An 18,952-nucleotide genomic window follows, 5' to 3' on the forward strand; every position below is an offset into this window, starting at 1 on the left:
CCTTGTGCTGAGCACAGTCGTGTTATGCATGTGTATGTTATGTACGGATAACGAATCATGTGACCTTAATATGTAGCGGGCGGCGGGAATTGATGGGACTCAGAAACACCCCCACAGTTTAATCAATAGTTCCTTGTATCATTTCTGATGGATAAATCCAGATAAGTCTGCAGTGGTCAATTTGTAGTCAGATCGCAATATTCAGCAGGCATCTGACGTAGTGTTCGCTTGTTGTCGTAGTTACAGTGATGCCATGCCGCTATCTTGCAATGATACAGAAATCTTTCACAAATCCATGGATCCAGACTATAAGCCACATCACTGCCAAAATCAAATCACTTGGTCCTTGTCTTCATTTCTGACCTTCACTGAAAAGTTCTTCCAAATCCGTTTGTTCGTTTTTGAGTAATGTTGTTAACAGACAGACAGACAGACAGACAGATGCTGATCATCACATAACTCTGCCGTATTCCTTTGCCGAGTAAAACAGAAGAATCCAGCAGACATGAGGACTCAGAGTCACCACTTGTACTAGTGGTCTTAGTTTAACATACCAAAAAATAAAAATAAACCTTTCACCTGGTCATAATTCCTGTTGCTTCTAATTTGATGATTTTTACTTGACTGATAGTAAAGTCAACACTTTCCACAGATTATAGCTTAACAGTAGAAGTACAACTAATTAAAATGAACTCAGAAATGAGCAGTATTTCTATATTAAAAAAAGCTTAAACTATGATATGAACACATAAAAATATTCAAAATACATTTTGAAAATACAAAATACAAGTCTGTTTTAAATCTTTCATCGGTAGACAAAAAGAAAGACCTTTTCCACTATCTGAGAATCTGAAATATTCAACATGAACTGGAGAGACTGTTTCTTTGATCTGCTGTTGACATTATGTAGTTTCACATAAACACTCTCTGTCAAAAGATTCTCACTGCAAATACCAAGACATTTCTATAAGGAAGGACTCTGTACCAGCTGAAGGTCTGAAACATTCAGAAATAAAAGACTAAGCGATAAAAGCCTCAAAGAACAATGAAAAACAAAATGTGAAGCCATTGAAAACAACTCAGGCTGCTTTTTATGTCTTTGGGTTTTTTTCTCTCACTCTTGTTTTCACCAAACAAACTGATCAAGCAGCCAAACTCTCCATCATGACCTCAAAGTCAACCAATCAACCAGAGAGCTGTTTGGGCTCGTCTCCGTCCTCACAGAAAAAAAAAAAACAACCGTTAGTTGAACGCTTCATTAATGTTTTTAAAGCCTTCATTCCCTTCTTGCCTTCGTCTGAATAGGTACTCTGGTAAAAAAGGGGAAAAAATGCAATCAGTACCCAGAGCGACCAGCCTTGACTTTCCGGGCTTTTTCTGTGCAGCTGAAAGAGAAAAGCACCCTCTCCAAACGGCACTCGCGGTTGCTGGAGGGAAGAAGCGAGGAGGTTGTCTGTTAATGAGTTGTTCTTATAAAAGCCTTCACTGGTTCAGCCCCTGACCGCTACACCTCGAGTACCAACAACTCCACCGCACTCCTCATGTCGTGTTCCTGACTCTCTAAAGTTGAAAATAATAACATGAAGAGAAAGCCTGCAGAGTCTGAGAGAGAGCCATGTGAGTTGAGGATACTAAACCATCACTGATTAACATGCTATGCAGTGAAAATATTCAAATGTACTGCAGTGCTTCACTGAGGAGAAAAATCTCCTTTTCATAACAGGAAATTTAAATTAAAAATTGTTCTTAAATATATATTGAATAGCATAGAAATCATAACATTCTAAATCAAAAATTAAATTTTGAAAAATGAAATGAAATGATAATCTAAGTGTGATTCCCAGTTTTGGGGAAGTGGAGGTTGTGCAAAGGATGGATGACAAGAAGAAGTCATCATGTATTGTGTAAGAACATCACCAAAACCACTCTTCAGCTCCACTCTACTCCATTCATTCTGTAATGAGAGACAGCTTTCTATGCAAAACGGCACTTGTTAGTACAACTTATAAACCCCGTTGTTCTCTAAATTTGTCTATTCAGCAGCACCACTGCTCCCCCCAGCCTTCCCACCCCCTGTTTAACAAGCACCAGTTAATCCTGAGGAAATGGAGAGCAGAGCTGCTGGGAGAGGGGGCGTGTGTGCTCACCCATGTAAGAAGAAGCAAGACAAGTTTGCTTTCATGTTGAATGAGCTGACGGTCTGACAAATGAAGACATGAGGACTATGATCAGAGCGAGGTACTGAATGTGGGGACGGATGGAGGGACGGCCTCAGGCACCAAGCCCTCGCAGTTAACGCCAGCTGTCCTGTAATCCCTGTTGTTCATCTTCTTCAAACAATCAGTTTGCAGCTCAGAGCGAGAAAGAAAGAAAACTGATTGATCTGTTTTGCGGCTCTTGTTAATTTTTAACAAAGCAGGCTTAGTGTGAAAAGGGTAGAGCTAAATTTTTACTATTCTTAAGGAAAAAAGTTTCAGTGGTTGTACCACAACATGCTTTTATAATAAAGCAACACTAGAAGTGATTGTTTATCATTATTATTATTATTATTATTATTATTATTATTATTATTATTATTATTATTAATAATAATAATAATAATAATAATAATAATAATAATAATAATAATAATAATAATAATAATAATAATAATAATAATAATTATTATTATTATTATTATTCATTAATTCCACTAATTGTTTTCTTCCTTTTTTTAGTTTAAAAATATCAGAACAACCCAAAGCCCCTCAATATTCAGTTGGAAATTATTCTAAAATCGGAATGAGACAAAGCAGGGAATATCCATGTCAGTGCTTGAAAACCTGCTAATGTTTGGCTTTTAGGCTTGGAAAGTGACTCTATTCACTCCAGCTGGAGATCCAAATCATTTTGGAATTTTTAAAGTTTTTTTTTTTTTTTTTTGGCCTTTTGTTGACTTTATTGGACAGGTCAGTAGAGAGGCAGAAAACAAAGTAGGGAGAAGAAAAGGGGGGAAGACCTGCAGCAAAGGGCTGTGAGCTGGAATCGAACTCAGGCCGCTGCATCGCAGACTATAGCCCCTGTTCATGGGTCGCCCACTCAGCCAGCTGATCTATCTGGGTGCCCTAATCCAAACCATTTTTGATCTTTTTTTTTTTGGTTTTGTATTCATTCAAATCAGCAATAAATGCTGATCATGTGGATCATTTTATTAATAATCTCCTCCTCTGTGTACATAGATTTTTTTTAAAGATCACTCTGCAACTGTAATTTAATCCAAACCAAAAGTAAAAGATTAAAGAGTTTCCTCCTCTTGAGTGTTTTAATAACAATTTTGAACACCCTGAAAACAAACAAAAAAGAATCTTTAAAAAAAGTAAATAAATCAACCTAACACTGCTCCCTGAGGATTTCACCTTAGGTATTATATCCCTGTTTTTATATTTACATGCTTATCATGACGACAAATGCACATTTTCCCACACAGTCATGTTTTGCCCTCAGGGATGATTGTGGAGTTGTTCAAGTAAATTTTCTACTCAGTAAGGTTACATGTGTATAAACAATTTTAGCTGCATTTTTTGCTGCATTTCTATGAAAACTTTAGAATAAATGAACACAAAAGCACAGAAAAATTTCTTCTGAACAGAGTGACAGTGGTTACTCAATTCAATTCAGTGTGTAGGAAGCAGAGATAGTTTTCTCTCATCATCACAAAGAGCTAGCCAAGAGCTTTCAAATGATATTTGAAACTCAATTTTCCCCGCAAATGTCACTCACACCCTCCACTCCCCCTGAACTGAATTACAGCAGAAAACAAATCAGATGGCGAGCAAGTTGGCAGGAGGCCAAACGCAAAATGTGGCGAGCTCAGAGAAACACAACACAGTGTGGTGTTTGGTTTGGTAGCTCTCACGGCAGAGTGGGGAGCGGCAGCTTGTCGAGGCTCAGACACATTGTTGCCGCTAAATGAAGCGAGCACGTTGGAGGCAAGGATGCTGTCAGTGTTGCCCCAGGGCCGGGGGAGGTGGAAGGGAGGGGTGTCTCTGTAGGCTGAGGTTAGTGTGTTTACACTCGGTGTGGCTCAAGTGTAAACGATAAGTACCATATCCGCCTGCGGGATCCACCAAACCCTCTGGCGGTTTGGGTGCTGATATCAGTTGACAAGAGCTGTCACGAGTTGAAATCACCAAGCGGCGTGGCAGAGCACCGGGTGTGGATGCCACTTCACCTTAAGAGGTGTGGAAAAGAGATGAGGCTGAGTGGCAGGTGCTCCTGTGTGTCACCTTCCTCCTGCCCATCACCGCCTGGGAGACAGGGGGGATGTTGTTTGGAGGGCTGGGGGAAGTAAAAGCTTCTGTCACATCTTGTGTTGGTGTGGTGTAGGTGGCTCGGACAAAAGATGATCTGACCTGACAGGTAAGAAGGAGGCGAGCACCCTCCCCACGGATCTGGTAATGCTCCTTTAACCTTGATCCAGGTTCAAACGCACCCGTCTCATCAAAGCTACACAAACCTTCAGACTAGTCACAGCTTCTTCATCCTGCTCAGGTTGAGTTCTTCCATCACATCTGGCAGCATAAAATGCCCAAAGCTTAACACAGAAGGCATTAAAGGCTCAACTTACATTGTCATTTCAAGTGTTTTGGTAAGACAGACTGTAATCCAATTTTATACATTTTCTTTAACACTATTAGTGTAATTTAAATGTCACTTCAGCTGCCATTATCACAAAGGAAACCCCTGTCAATGGATACTTCAACAACAGTTACACCTGGCAGGAATATAGATTTTATACCTTACAAACATAAATGTTTCTCGGCTGTATTTACACTTATCTTTTCACATATTGGATAGCTTTCTAGCCCTAAGAGGGACACAGCACTGGGGTGCTGATTTTCCACTGTGAGCTTGTGGCTCTTTTCTTCATTCTGCTATCTTTATACACTGGTCCTATTTGTGCTGCAGCAGCTTGTATCTCAGAAGCCTAAAATTATCTTTCAGATATGTTTATGTGCTGATGTAACATGACATTTGATAAAATTAATATTTACATCTACAAGTCAAAACTAGTAGTTTTCGTTTGTTGCATAGATGTTTTGAATCTGTTATAAACCATCAATATATTTGTAAAACAATACCAAAATGTTTCTGTCGCCTTTAACCACTCCATGTGGAAACAAAGAAAGTGGCTCTTTTGAAATGCAGTTTTAACTCTAAACCTTGTAAGAAAAAAAACATGCTTGAATTTCAGATTCTTCAGGATAAATGATCATTCACGAAGGAGAGAAACAGAAGCTGTTGAACAAGTAGCGTTGAAGCATAGTGCACAGAATGGGAGGTAGTAGGATTTTGAATTAAAGGAAGCAATAGCTACTGATAAATTCTTTCACCCAAAGAAAAGCTAAAATAATTTGTTTAACCTGTGAATAAGCAGTGGAAAAGGGTGCTTTTAGAAAAAAAACAAGTATTAAGAGTAAAGCATAGAACTAAAACTTGACCATACAACTTAACAGATCATAGACCACAAACAGTTAAACGCACTGACAAGCTGACCTCACCTGTGGGAGGCTTTGACATGGCAGGAAAATATTTACATCTTAAATCAAGGTCTAACATGTTTCTGAGAGTTTTCTGAAGAAAAGCACAGTGTTAAAAACTGAACATATTGCCTTGAAGTATTAGTCAAGTACCCTCCTGTTGATCACTCCGTGTCTGTCTTTGAGCAGCCCTGTAGGGAAACTAGAGTTCTGTAATTAAGTGAGTTTTTTTTTTCACCTCTGTGCCTGCCAGCTATCCTAAACCTTTTTTTCCCCATCCACACCCACTCAGGCAGCCCAGAATGGGCATCAATTATTCAAAATGGAGCTCCAACTGACAAAAAGCCAATTCCAGTAATCAACCAAAAAAAAAAAAAAAAAAAAAAAAAAAATTATATCTGGCGATTAGCTGGAGGAGCTAATCATTATGTTTCCTAATTGACTAAATGGGTTGACAACGAGAGAAAGCACAGATATCAGTAATTATCCCAGACATGGAGCCATGCAGGGGCCTGGAGGACTGAGCGCTGTACTACAAAACAAGATTAGCGGGTTAGCGAGGTCTGATGAGCTTAAAGTCAGAGTTTTCAGTATCATGAAGGTGGCTCTCTTTAACCTGCTAGATCACCATGGTAACTGATGCTGTGGAGTTAACCTGGTCTGGAGCTGGTTATGTTCAGAGTTTTGTATTTAAACCAGCTGTAAGGAACTTCCCCCCCTTTAACCAAATCATTTCCTCCCAATTCTTGATAAGTGATTTTCAGCTGGAAAAATACACTACCAGTCAACAGTTTGGACACATTTTCTCCTTCAATGCTTTTTTATTCATTTTTTTTTTTTTTTTTTTTTTTTTTTTTACTATTTTCTACATTGCAGATAAATACTGAAGATCAACAATTTTTGTTTCCACCATAATTCCATATGTATTCTTTTATAGTTTTGGTGTCCTTTGTATTAATCTGCAATGTATAAAATAGTTAAATTAAAAGCATCAAATGAGAAGGTGTGTCCAAACTTTTGACTGATACTGTATATAATATCTGCAAAACCTGTTGAGCTATGTGTCACTAACATCACTGAATTAAGCCGTACAGTTACACTATCATACACTGTATGTGTTGTGTTGCCACAGAAATCAACACATGTTCAGATGGTGAAGCAGAAATCTCATAAATATGGTTTTTTGTTTGGTCCTGATTTCCTGTCAAGACCGTTTACACTGCCAGTACAACAGCTGATAGAACACAGAGTAGAAAACTGATTATTCTACTGGTATTTGTTCCAGAGGTTATTCAATCTGTAGCATCAATTTCACCGTGATTGGGCCAGAAATTAAATAGCTCCAGATGCATTATGCGATAGTGTCAGACCTAAATGCACTTCAAAACAATATCAAGTTCAACTATATGAAGTTTAACAGCAACATTTTTACAGTGTGAAAGGATTACGTATAATGATAAACCCTCAAAGAGCTGTCAAGTTTATAGTGAGTTTTAGCTCATTGTTTTAGCTGTCTGACCCGCACAAAGTCTAACAGTTTTGTTTTACTTTCTGAGTTTTTTTAGTGGCAGTGGGAAGCTGTTTTCAGAGATTACACAATTGGACACTAGCTAGTGTACCTAGTAAAGCATTGAGTTGCTAAAAAGCCAAATATTTCCATAGATCAAAGCCAGCACGTGGTCTGCCTGTTGAAAAAGCACAGGCTAGCTGAAAATTGTTGAAATATATAACACATAAAAGTTATTTATGTAAAAATATTTTGAAAAAAATGAAAAAAGGCATTCATGTAAAATTGTTGTCATGGCTGTTGGACTACATTTGTCTTATTATGCTCACATTTACATCTTCACGCCCATATTAGCACTATCAGTTGTTAATCATCCAAACAACGCCTCGTAATGTCTGCAGCCCAAGCTGACTGTCTGGAAGTCTGCAGAAAGCGCACTCAAGGATTCAAATAGCTGAAATGTGTACTTGGACAGCTCTCAGCAGCTCATACTTCAAAATAACACACCCACAAACTGAGCCTGCAAGTGAGTAGAAGTTAAAAAAAAAAGAGCATCTGCTCTCAGTGAAGATATACACTATATTGCCAAAAGTATTCACTCACCCATCCAAATAAACATAATCAGGTGTTCCAATCACTTCCATGGCCACAGGTGTATAAACTCAGGCACCTAGGCTGCAGACTGCTTTTACAAACATTTGTGAAAGAATGGGTCGCTCTCAGGAGCTCAGTGAATTCCAGCGTGGAACTGTGATAGGATGCCACCTGTGCAACAAATCCAGTCGTGACATTTCCTCCCTTCTAAATATTCCACAGTCAACTGTCAGCTGTATTATAAGAAAGTGGAAGTGTGTGGGAACGACAGCAACTCAGCCACCAAGTGGTAGGCCACGTAAACTGACAGAGCGGGGTCAGCTGATGCTGAGGTGCATAGTGCCAAGAGGTCACCAACTTTCTGCAGAGTCAATCGCTACAGACCTTCAAACTTCATGTGGCCTTCAGATTAGCTCAAGAACAGTGCTTCAGCAGAGAGCTTCATGGAATGGGTTTCCATGGCTGAGCAGCTGCATCCAAGCCATACATCACCAAGTGCAATGCAAAGCGTAGGATGCAGTGGTGTAAAGCATGACGCCACTGGACTCTAGAGCAGTGGAGAAGCGTTCTCTGGAGTGAAGAATCACGCTTCTCCATCTGGCAATCTGATGGACGAGTTTGGGTTTGGCAGTTGCCAGGAGAACAATACTTGTTGGACTGCAATGTGCCAAGTGTAAAGTTTGGTGGAGGGGGGATTATGGTGTGGGGTTGTTTTTCAGGAGCTGGGTTTGGCCCCTTAGTTCCAGTGAAAGGAATTCTGAATGCTTCAGCATACCAAGACATTTTGGACAATTCCATGCTCTCAACTTTGTGGGAACAGTTTGGAGCTGGCCCCTTCCTCTTCCAACATGACTGTGCACCAGTGCACAAAGCAAGGTCCATAAAGACATGGATGAAAGAGTCTGGTGTGGATGAACTTGACTGGCCTGCACAGAGTCCTGACCTCAACCTGATAGAACACCTTTGGGATGAATTAGAGCGGAGACGAGAGCCAGGCCTTCTCATCCAACATCAGTGTGTGACCTCACAAATGTGCTTCTGGAAGAATGATCAAAAATTCCCATAAACACACTCCTAAACCTTGTGGACAGCCTTCCCAGAAGAGTTGAAGCTGTTATAGCTGCAAAGGGTGGATTGACGTCATATTGAACCCTATGGATTAGGAATGGGATGTCACTTAGGTTCATATGCGAGTCAAGGCAGGTGAGCGAATACTTTTGGCAATATAGTGTAGATTAAATGAAAAGTTCAATTTCAGCTGGCAGTTAACTCGGCTGTCCAGATATTGTATTTTATATTTCTGTCCACATACAGTAAGTTATTGCACATTTGTTCAATTTGAAACAGGCCAGCAGGCAGATGGGTCCCCCCACATAAAGAGCTGGGTTCTGCTCGAGGTTTTTTTCCCTGTTAAAAGGGTGTTTTCCTTGCCACTGTCACCTTTTGGCTTGCTCTGGGGGTCAGGCATATGGGTTCTGTAAAGCGTCTCGAGACAATTTGACTGTAATTGGCACTACATAAATAAAATTGAATTGAATTGAACTGAATTTGCTATAACCGATTAGGTCAAATCAAGAGGCTGTATTTTATTCTGACGGTTTATCGTTTGTGTTTTATAGTCCATGAGGGTCCTCTAAAATTATATTGTGACTCCTGTAATGTGACATAGTTCCTACTGAATCAGTGTGAGAATCAGTGTTCAGTTTGATAAGAAAAATGAGAGAAAGAGGGCAGATTGCTTAAAAATATGGGATTATTATATGGCTTTGTGTTGATGCCTGCATGTAACATGGGATTACCACTGAAGATGCTCCAGAAAGGAGACAAAGAAAGATGTTCTGCCCAGTATTTAAATAATTTTTTCTTTGTTTACTATCATTCTTAATATATATTGAGATTTTCTGCTAATTTGAATGTACAGTAATTCCCTCTACTCTGTGAATTCAGTACAGTGACGGATAGGATTCAGCTGCCTGGCCAGAGAAATGACCAGTTGTGCTTGCCGGCATGCAAGGCTGAGTCCTGCTGCTTGGAATCACATCCTCGTATCTCTGCAGTGGTGGACAGCACCACAACAATATTGACTGCTACTACTACTGTTGCTTGTCTACCTGTTCCCATGGACATGGGAGGCGCAGAAGGCGTAGCTGTAGTGTAGCAGCGTCGGGTCGACGAGTGCGTTGTTCTTGGAATAATCCATGAGATCCTTCAGGTAGCTCAGGTGGCGGTGGCAGCCTCGAATGCCATATCGAGCACAGTACTCATCCAGGACGAACACTTGACCGGGACTGAACCAGCCCTGAAGACAAAACACATGCACACAGACATGTCACACAACTTGGAACAACTACAGCAAACTCAAAATGTTTGCACCTTAATCCTGTGTGCTAAGCCAGATTTAAAAGTCTGGTTCAGTATCATTCAGATTAATTTTGACATCTTGGTCCATACATTTCTACAGCACTGAGTATATGGACAAATAAGAAAAAGATCAGAATCGGGACTGCAGTATATTTTCAGGCCTAAAACAAGTGTTTCTTAAGAGGTTTAATACAGTTATCATATTTTAAAATGGTTTGATGCAGAATCAAAATGGTACCCTAGCAGATAAAGGATAGGTCCACATTTTCTAAAGTGTATCTTAACATCCATCCATCCATCATCTATACACCTCTTAATCTTCAAAAGGGTTGCGGAGGGCTGGAATCTATCCCAGCTGACAGGGTGAAGGCAGGGGACACCCTGGGCAAGTCACCAGTCTACCACAGGGCTACACATAGAGACAAACAATCACACTCACATTCACACCTACAGACAATTTAGAATTAACAATTAACCTCAGCATGTTTTTGGACTGTGGGAGGAACCCGGAGTACCTGGAGAAAACCGACACACGCACAGGGAGAACATGGAAACTCCATGCAGAAAGATCTTGGGAAGGCTGGGGCATGAACCAGGGATCTTCTTGCTGCAAGACAACAGTGCTAACCACCAAGCCACTTTGCAGCCCTCTATCTTAGCAATATAAATATAACAAGAAAAGCACTCAAAGAGCACAGTACTCCACCAAGCCTGCTCAGTCATTGTATAATTTCCTACTTATAAGTCCTGATAAGTCCAGCGGTTGATTTGTAGTAGGATCACAATCATGTGATCCTCAGCAGGCAGCTGACTTAGCGTTCCCTTGTTGTCATAGTTACAGTGACGCCGTGCCGCTATCTTGCAATGATACAGAAATTTTTCACAAATTCCTGCATCCAGAATATAAGCCACATCATTGCCAAAATCTAATGAGGTGGTCCTTGTGGCATTTTTGACCTTCCCTGAAAATTTCATCTAAATCCGTTATTCCGTTTTTGAGTAATGTTGCACAGTCAGATAACTCCGCCGCATTCCTTGACGGAGTAATTGTATGTATATTGAAAGGGTTATTGGTTGAAGTAGTTGTGTTCCCTGTTAACTAAGCCAGCACACAAGGACAATTACAGCAAACAGATTTTTTTTTTTATTATTAATGTATGTCAGTATTGCTGTAACAAATTTTAACCCTTTTCTTCAAAAAGAAAAAAAAACAGCTCTTGGTAAACACAAGTTTGTTCTGAACTGCACTGATGGCTGAACAACCACTTCACAGCTTTCTGTTTCTGTAGAGGAAGCAAAAGCGGGGTTGCAGGTCTGGCCTTCTGCTGAAGCTAAAGACCAGCCATGATGTTCTTGTGTTGCAGGTACATGGGCCAGACGTGGCCATCGAACAGGCCGGGGGCGTCTGGCACCGTGTAGTTCCTAGAGCACCTCCTCTTTTTGCATTCTTCATATGGGATGGAAACAAAGTAACGCTGGTTTAGCACGTCGATCAAAGGCCTGTAGCTGTAAAGCAGGAAGCCCTCCACAATGGGGATGTGAGTCTCCTCCTCCTCCTTGTGGTCGGACTTCGGGACGATCTCTGTGTCCAGGGTGTTATTAACGCCATGAGACTTCTCAAACTTCACCGGGTTCTCCAGCCATGTGTAGATCGTACTCATCATGGCATCCATGTCCAGAGCAGTGATGACATCGTACTGCTTAAAGCCATCTTCACCAACTTCAATCTGATCTTGGGGCTTGAAGAAGTCATCCTGATGGACCAAGCAGCAGTTGGGTAGGTTCTTGATCAGGCGGTTGGTGGGGGTGGTTTTCCCTCCATTGGTTACGCCGCCGATGCTGATGATGTACTTCATGTTCTCGGATTGGTCAAAGCTTGCAAAAGGGTCAAAAACGTCAACAAAAACCGCGTCGGGAGTGATCGGACGTGGAAGAAAGCTGAAAAAGAGAAGGTTGCAGTAGGAAACGTCAACTACTTGAGTCCTCCATGGCACTTGACCAATCTACACAAGCCACCTCTACCAAGCCTGTACTTCACCAATGCCAGATCCATCACAAACAAAATGGACGACCTGGAATTACAACTCGCTACATTTGAGGCTGCTGTGTTCTCATCGTTACGGAGACCTGGCTTCACACGAAGATCCCCGATGCTAGCGTGCAGATCCCAGCTGCTCTCTGCACAGCTGAGATCTGCAGATTGGACCGAGGACTCCGACAAAAGCAGAGGTGGGGGACTTTGTATCTATGTGCATGATGACTGGTGCAACAACAGCGTGATTATAGAGAGACACTGCTCCCCTGACATTGAGTACATGTCTATTAGATGCCGGCCTTATTTTCTCCCGAGAGAGACAACAGTAGTGATCATCACTGCTGTTTACATTCCACTGGATGCTAATGCTAGCACGGCGCCATCTCTCCTGCTGAACACCATAAATGAACAGCAGTGGGTCCACCCCGATGACGTTCACATTATAGCTGGAGACTTTAATAAGGCCAATTTAAAGACTGTACTCCTGAAGTTCCATCAGCACATCAAATGTCCAACCAGAGGGGAAAACACTCTAGATCAGGGGTGCCCAATACGTCGATCGTGATCTACCAGTCGATCGCAAAGGTAGTGTGGGTAGATCGCATGGCATTAAAATGTAGATGTCAGCCTATCCTCCGTCCTCACTCTGAAATTTATCACTTGATTGGCATACGGGGCAGTTGGTCTGACCAATCTGGCCTTTTCTGACACAGGTGTCACTGCGCATGCGCACATAATGGTGCGTTCTAACAAGCTAGTGAGTTAACCTCCAGTTTACGTCTTCTAAACTTAAGGGTATAAAAATGAGTGGGGGAGCTGGACCAAGTAAAAAGACAAAAACATACCACTTCCATACGGAATGGGAGGTGGACTTTTTTTTTCACTATGTCATTTTCAAAGTGCGTTTGCCTCATCTGCCAGTCTGCCATCGCTATACCGAAAAAGGGAAATGTGGAGCGGCATTTTCGGACTGTTCAAAAAAACTACGACAGTGACTTCACTCCGAAAAGCGAGCTGAGAAGGAGAAAGGTGAAGGAACTAAAATCCCAGTTGTCCGGACAGCAGTCATTTTTCTCAGAGCTAACTTCAAAGGCAAAGACAGCCACCGAAGCTTCGTTCCAGGTGAGTCACTTAATCATTAAGAATAAGAAATCCTTCCAAGATGGAGATATGGTAAAAGAAGCATTTGTTGAAGCAGCTGACTCGGTGTTCTAAGACTTTAAAAACAAAGCAGAAATACTAGCTTCAATCAGAGCTCTCCAGCTATCAAGAACTACAGTTACACAACGCATTGAAGCCATGGCCGAGGATTTGACTAAGCAACTTTGGAAGGACATCACAGATTGCGAATGTTTCTCTCCCAGTTGTGCATTTTTATTTGGATGGTGCTTACCGATATGAGCACAAAAGAGGACCTGTTAACAGTTCTGCCCATGAAAGAACACACGCAAGGAGAAGACATATTTCAGTCTTTTAAAAACTTTGAGAAAATCCAGTTCCCAGTGTGCAAAATTGTGTCCATCACCACGGATGGAGCACCTGCAATGGTTGGCCGCTCGAATGGGTTTATTGTCGAGTGCAGGGAGGACGATGCTTTCCCAGACTTCCTTAATTACCAATGCATAATACACCAACAAGCCTTTTACGCAAAAATGCTCAATATGAAAGAAATAATGGATGTGGCAACAAGGATTGCCTGTTCTATTCGCACCAGATCTCTTCAAAGATGGCTATTTCGTGCACATCTGGACAATGCTGACAGTGACCACTCTGAGTTATTGTTGCACACTGATGTCAGATGGCTTGGTCGAGGAAATCCCTGTAAAGATTTCAAGACCTCTGTTCGGAGATTAAGGTTTCTTTACCGTGATGCTAAACATGCAGAATATAACCAACTAAATGATGACCAGCAGCTGCTAGGCTTGGCATTTTTAACCAATCTGACCAACCTGTTGAATGACCTTAACGTAGAGCTGCAAGAAAAAGACAAAACTGTGATCAATATGATAAGCTCAGTTAATGCTATCAAATGAAAAAAACACAGAGCTATGCCAGGATGCTCTTTGTGGATTAAAGCTCGGTATTCAATACAATCATTCTGGACATCCTGATCAACAAACTGGACACTCTGGGCCTCCCCTCTCTCACATGCACCTGGATTAAGGATTTTTTAACCAACAGACCCCAGTCTGTGAGACTTGGTCTCCACTTTTCCTCCACCCACATACTGAGCACCGGTACACCACAGGGCTGTGTGCTGAGCCCCCTCCTGTACTGCCTCTACACCTATGACTGCAGACCAGCCCACAGAAACAACATCATCGTCAAATGTGCTGACGACACCACAGTGGTCGGTCCGATCTCAAAGGGAGACGAGACAGCCTACAGAGAGGAGGTCCAGAAACTCACAACCTGGTGTTTAGAAAGCAACCTGACACTAAACACCTCAAAGACAAAGGAGATCATCATGGACTTCAGGAGGAACAGAACCGACCCACCCCCCCTCTACATCAACGCCAAGTGGACAGAGTCCACACATTCAGGTTCCTGGGAGTCCAGATATCTGATGACCTCTCCTGGACAAACAACATCACGGCTGTCATAAAGAAGGCTCAGCAGCAGCTACACTTCCTGAGAGTCCTCAGGAAGAACAACCTGGACAGGAAGCTGCTGCTGGCCTTCTACAGCTCATCCATAGAGAGCCTGCTGATGTACTGTATTTCCACCTGGTATGGGAGCTGCACTGAGGCAGACAGAGTGAGGCTTCAGAGGACAGTCAAAGCAGCACAGTGGATTGTTGGCTGTCCTCTCCCCTCCCTCATGGACATCTACTCCACCTGGTGCCTCAGCAGAGCTCAGAACATCATCAAGGACAGTTCACATCCCGGTTCTCAGCTTTTTGATCTGTTGCCCTCTGGAAGGCATTACAGATATATTAAAGTTCGGACAAACAGACTTAAAAACAGCTTCTTTCCGAGACGCATCACCACCCTGAACTCTCACGTCTCATGTCTCACACCTAGCTAACAATATAATGTGAAATGTGCAATATACACCACTGCCTCAACACTCTGTTATTTATATTCACTCTGCTATTTATACTGTATATTTGTAAATAGACTGTTTGCACTATCTTTAAGATTTCTTTTGCACTGAAAAGGAGAAGCTCTCCAATCTCGTTATACACTGTATAATGACAATAAAGCATATTCTATTCTATTCTATTCTATTCTATTCTATTCTATTCTATTCTATTCTATTCTATTCTATTCTATTCTATTCTCTTCTATTCTATTCTATGACAGTGGGAGATGTAAACAGACTCCAACCAACACCAGTCACAAAAAACCAAACCAAACCAAACCAAAACAAAACAAACAACAAAAAAAAAAACAAACCAAAAAAACCCCCAGAAAGGTGTGAAACAGCTGGAACATCATGAGATGCTCACTAGTTCATTCATCCTGCACGTAATCACTAAATTAGGCATGAAATTTACAACGTTAATTAGGATTCCACATGGAAGGAACATTAACAAATTAGCACCTCCACTGAGCTGATGCTGCGCCCACACACACACACACACACACACACACACCTACACACACACACACACACACACACACACACACACACACACACACACACACACACACACACACACACACACACACACACACACACACACACACACACACACACACACACACACACACACACACACACACACACACACACACACACACACAGCTCCTCCTGTCTGACAGCCATGGCTCTCCGTCCAGTGACAGGTGACCCACAAGAGAAGCAGGAAAGCTGTTAAACTTTACAACAGTTTGCTTCTGTTCTGGATTATCTGCCATTTAAAAGTTGAAAAGAAAGTTTTTTTCTGATAAAATGAGAGTAGATGCACCAAATATGTATTTTAATGAAATGGAACATTTTTTTACAAACAAGATATTCTGCTGTCTAAAAAGCTGAAGTTGTGAAAGAGTTTTTGTCAGTGTAGGAACAGTAAGTGTTGCTGATAGCAGCTGTAGCTCCGGTGGTATAATTAGTTGTCCACTAATTGTTGAGTTGCCGGTTCAATCCCTCCCCATACTAAGTGTCCTTGGGCAGGATACTGAGCCTAAAGTTGCTCCCTCCTGATGGCAGTTGATCATCGTCCTGCATGGCAGCTCTGCAAGCATACATGATGTGAGTGTGTGTGAATGAGTAGCGCTGAAGTGCTGCGTGAGTGCAGCTCATTTATGAAGTGAAGAGGTCTTTTCTGAAATAAGGATGACAGCATATCTTTTTACCTTGATGCTTTTATGATTCACGTTTTGTTTTCTCTGTATAACAATTTATAATCTCCCTTGTTTTCACATTTTAAACTCAAAGAAGAAAAATTTAAATTTAGTTTAGTGCTGATGTTCATAATGGGACTGTTGGTCTAACGGTTGATCTTATAAGAAGAGTTACAATGAAAAAAACAATGAAAAACGGGTGTTTGCATGTTTTTTTTTTTAAATCTCTATCACAATACAACAACACTGCTGGAATGTTTTGCTAAACGCTGTGTTATGTGACAACACAGTCAGAATAAGCTCTGAAAAGGACTTATGTTACGCATTAACTTTAAATTCAGAAATATATTAAAGATCATTTAAGGACTTAAAACCAGACATTATTTCCAGTATTTTATTTAGTCTCCCTGACATGCTGCTTTCTGTCGGGGTTATTTGGACCTGGCAAGATTCTTCCTCTGCAGGCCTTTTAATTTCTCCCCCACCCCTCCTGCTCCTTCAGTGTATTTGTCGTCTTCTTCAGCTTCTTCTCCGTCTGTGTGCTCGAGCTATTAATATCACACCACGGAGGGAGACGGGCCTGTCGACAGGCGTGAAGCGACAAGATGTTCCTCTGTGACAAACAGATGGAGCACTCCGGTCTTGGCGCTGACCGCTCAATTAGCAGCTAACGAGCCGACTGCCTCGTTAGCTCGGTCCACCGCGGCTGCATGGAGCCTCCCTCTGAGGAGAGGCATCACCCAGGAAAGTGAACACAGCGCGGCGGCTCTGAAGCCCCGAACACCTCTGCTGACCACAGACGAGGAGCTGAGAGTAGGGTGCTGAGGATATTCAGATGTGACCTCAGGAGACTCAGGAGTCTGACGTTTTTTTGGCTCATGAAACCATTGCTTTGGTCCAAGCATCTCAACCGACAGAGCTGTCACTTTGCTACGCAGATTGACATTACATATAAAGTACTGTATTTTTGTGAGCACAGAGGCATCTTTTCTTCAAATACATCAGTATCATTGTCTCACTGAGAATCCGCAATAAAAACAAGATCTAAAGAGCACGTAAGAGTTACTGAAGCATTCAGTCCACACCACCTCCCGACTTCCAGAAATTGTGGAGCACAGAGGAGCTAAAAGGAGAACAGACAGTAGAATTTTACTGAATAAAAGTGCTTTTTATGTAGGCTCAGCAGGAAGCAATCAGGAATGTTTTCATACAGGGATTCAATGATTTTTATTGATTCCTCTCGCTACTTATTGAGGGTGAGATAAAATGAAAGCAGAAGAGTCAGGGAGAGTGTCAGCCCAACCAGTCATTACAGACACTACTATATAGTAAGTAGTTTAAACAGAGGCATAGAATGATGTGAACGTCTGTGTGGTTTAATACGTTTTTATAGAAGGGAAGATTCCAGAGTGAATTTTAAAATGAATGTCTTTGTGTGTGGGGCCATTGATTAGACGGAACAAGACATTTGAATTCATCACCTTGAGCTCTAAATAAAACTCTACTTATTAATAAGAAAAGTTAGTGTTTGATTAATAATGACAGTAACAATTAGCTGCAGCCTTTAATTAAGGCAACATTTCTCAGGGAAATTTATCTTCACGGGAAAGTTTGACATTGTTATTTCACACAAAGTGACAAAAAACAACAACAAAAACAAAAAAAACACCCACAAATGTGGGTCTCTAGGTCACCTAGTGAAGTGGAATTTTAATGAGGAAATCCTAAAGTTGATCTTTGATTCCAAACAACTGACTATAGATCCTGAGCAGGGATCTGCAGTGGGACTGCAGATCCCTGCTGACTGCTGAGACTGGAAGCCAAAGGTCTGCTCGTGTCCAGTTTTTGATGGATGCCTGTAGGTTAATATACTGCATTTCTCTCCACTTCTTACAACATGCAGTAATGTTGCAATTTGGCTTCAGGGATGTTAACTTTGGGTTTTAGTATTTCACTGTTAACTAAGGCTTATAAATGTCAAATAATGTCAGCGCCAATTGAGAAATGGTGAAAGCATTACAAAGTCTGTCCAGAAAGTGTGAGATGTGCTAAATCTCATATCTTGTTGTTTGGCCATTCATCTCTCCATGCGAACACTGCAGAGCAATCTGGACCCTCCCTCTTCTTCTTCTGCAGATTCTTGTAATTAGCATGAATGTAACTGAATCACTGGGAAGCTTCAGATTTAAAGGCACCGTGTTCATGCATAGATCTTGGTAATTACTGTCTATTAGTCTATAATGGTGGAAGCACCATAGGAAGTTGATATGGCAGCAGGACGTTTAGAGAGGTTTGAAGGAGGTGATGACACCTGCGTCTTCATTCTCCAAAAAGTGGAGAAACGGGATAAAGATGTTTCAGGGTCTAAAGAGTGAAGGCTAACAGGTAACCAGAGTGAGTAACAGTCTTGTGGATTAATGGTACATATCGGTCTTCAGATGTTGTCCAGTTCAGTGCTTATTCTCTGCAACCCCACGATCCCTTTCCTTCTGCTTCACCAGTCAGGCATTTAGGAGGGGTGGGTGGGGGGAGGGTCCTGGGATGACAACAAGCTGCTGAGGGTCAAAGTCATGTTTTTTTTTTTTTTCTGCTTAAAAAAAAAAAAAAAAAAAAAAAGAAAATTCTGCATACTGGTATATATGTTGAA

General features: G+C 41.5%; 2 protein-coding genes across 9 annotated transcripts in view; both read right to left on the reverse strand.

The window, feature by feature from the left end:
- cadps2 (Ca++-dependent secretion activator 2) overlaps window positions 1-18,952 on the reverse strand; it is a 388,988-nt gene that overhangs the window by 117,320 nt on the left and 252,716 nt on the right. For all 8 annotated transcript variants that reach the window (XM_055006857.1, XM_055006836.1, XM_055006847.1 and 5 more), the window contains exon 13: window positions 9,732-9,919. In XM_055006857.1, the coding sequence (XP_054862832.1) occupies window positions 9,732-9,919 (188 nt within the window). The remainder of the gene's footprint in view (window positions 1-9,731; window positions 9,920-18,952) is intronic.
- Window positions 11,313-11,973, reverse strand: LOC111565693 (nicotinamide riboside kinase 2-like). The gene has a single exon (XM_035946257.2). It carries the CDS (start codon window positions 11,835-11,837, stop codon window positions 11,313-11,315), a length of 525 nt encoding a protein of 174 aa, XP_035802150.1. The 5' UTR covers window positions 11,838-11,973.

The sequence above is a fragment of the Amphiprion ocellaris genome, chromosome 3, assembly GCF_022539595.1.
Source record: "Amphiprion ocellaris isolate individual 3 ecotype Okinawa chromosome 3, ASM2253959v1, whole genome shotgun sequence".
In the NCBI taxonomy this organism is placed as follows: domain Eukaryota; kingdom Metazoa; phylum Chordata; class Actinopteri; family Pomacentridae; genus Amphiprion; species Amphiprion ocellaris.

Excerpts from the sequence above, each read along its gene's own strand:
- LOC111565693 (XM_035946257.2), bottom strand. The coding sequence starts at position 11,837 with ATGAAGTACATCATCAGCATCGGCGGCGTAACCAATGGAGGGAAAACC.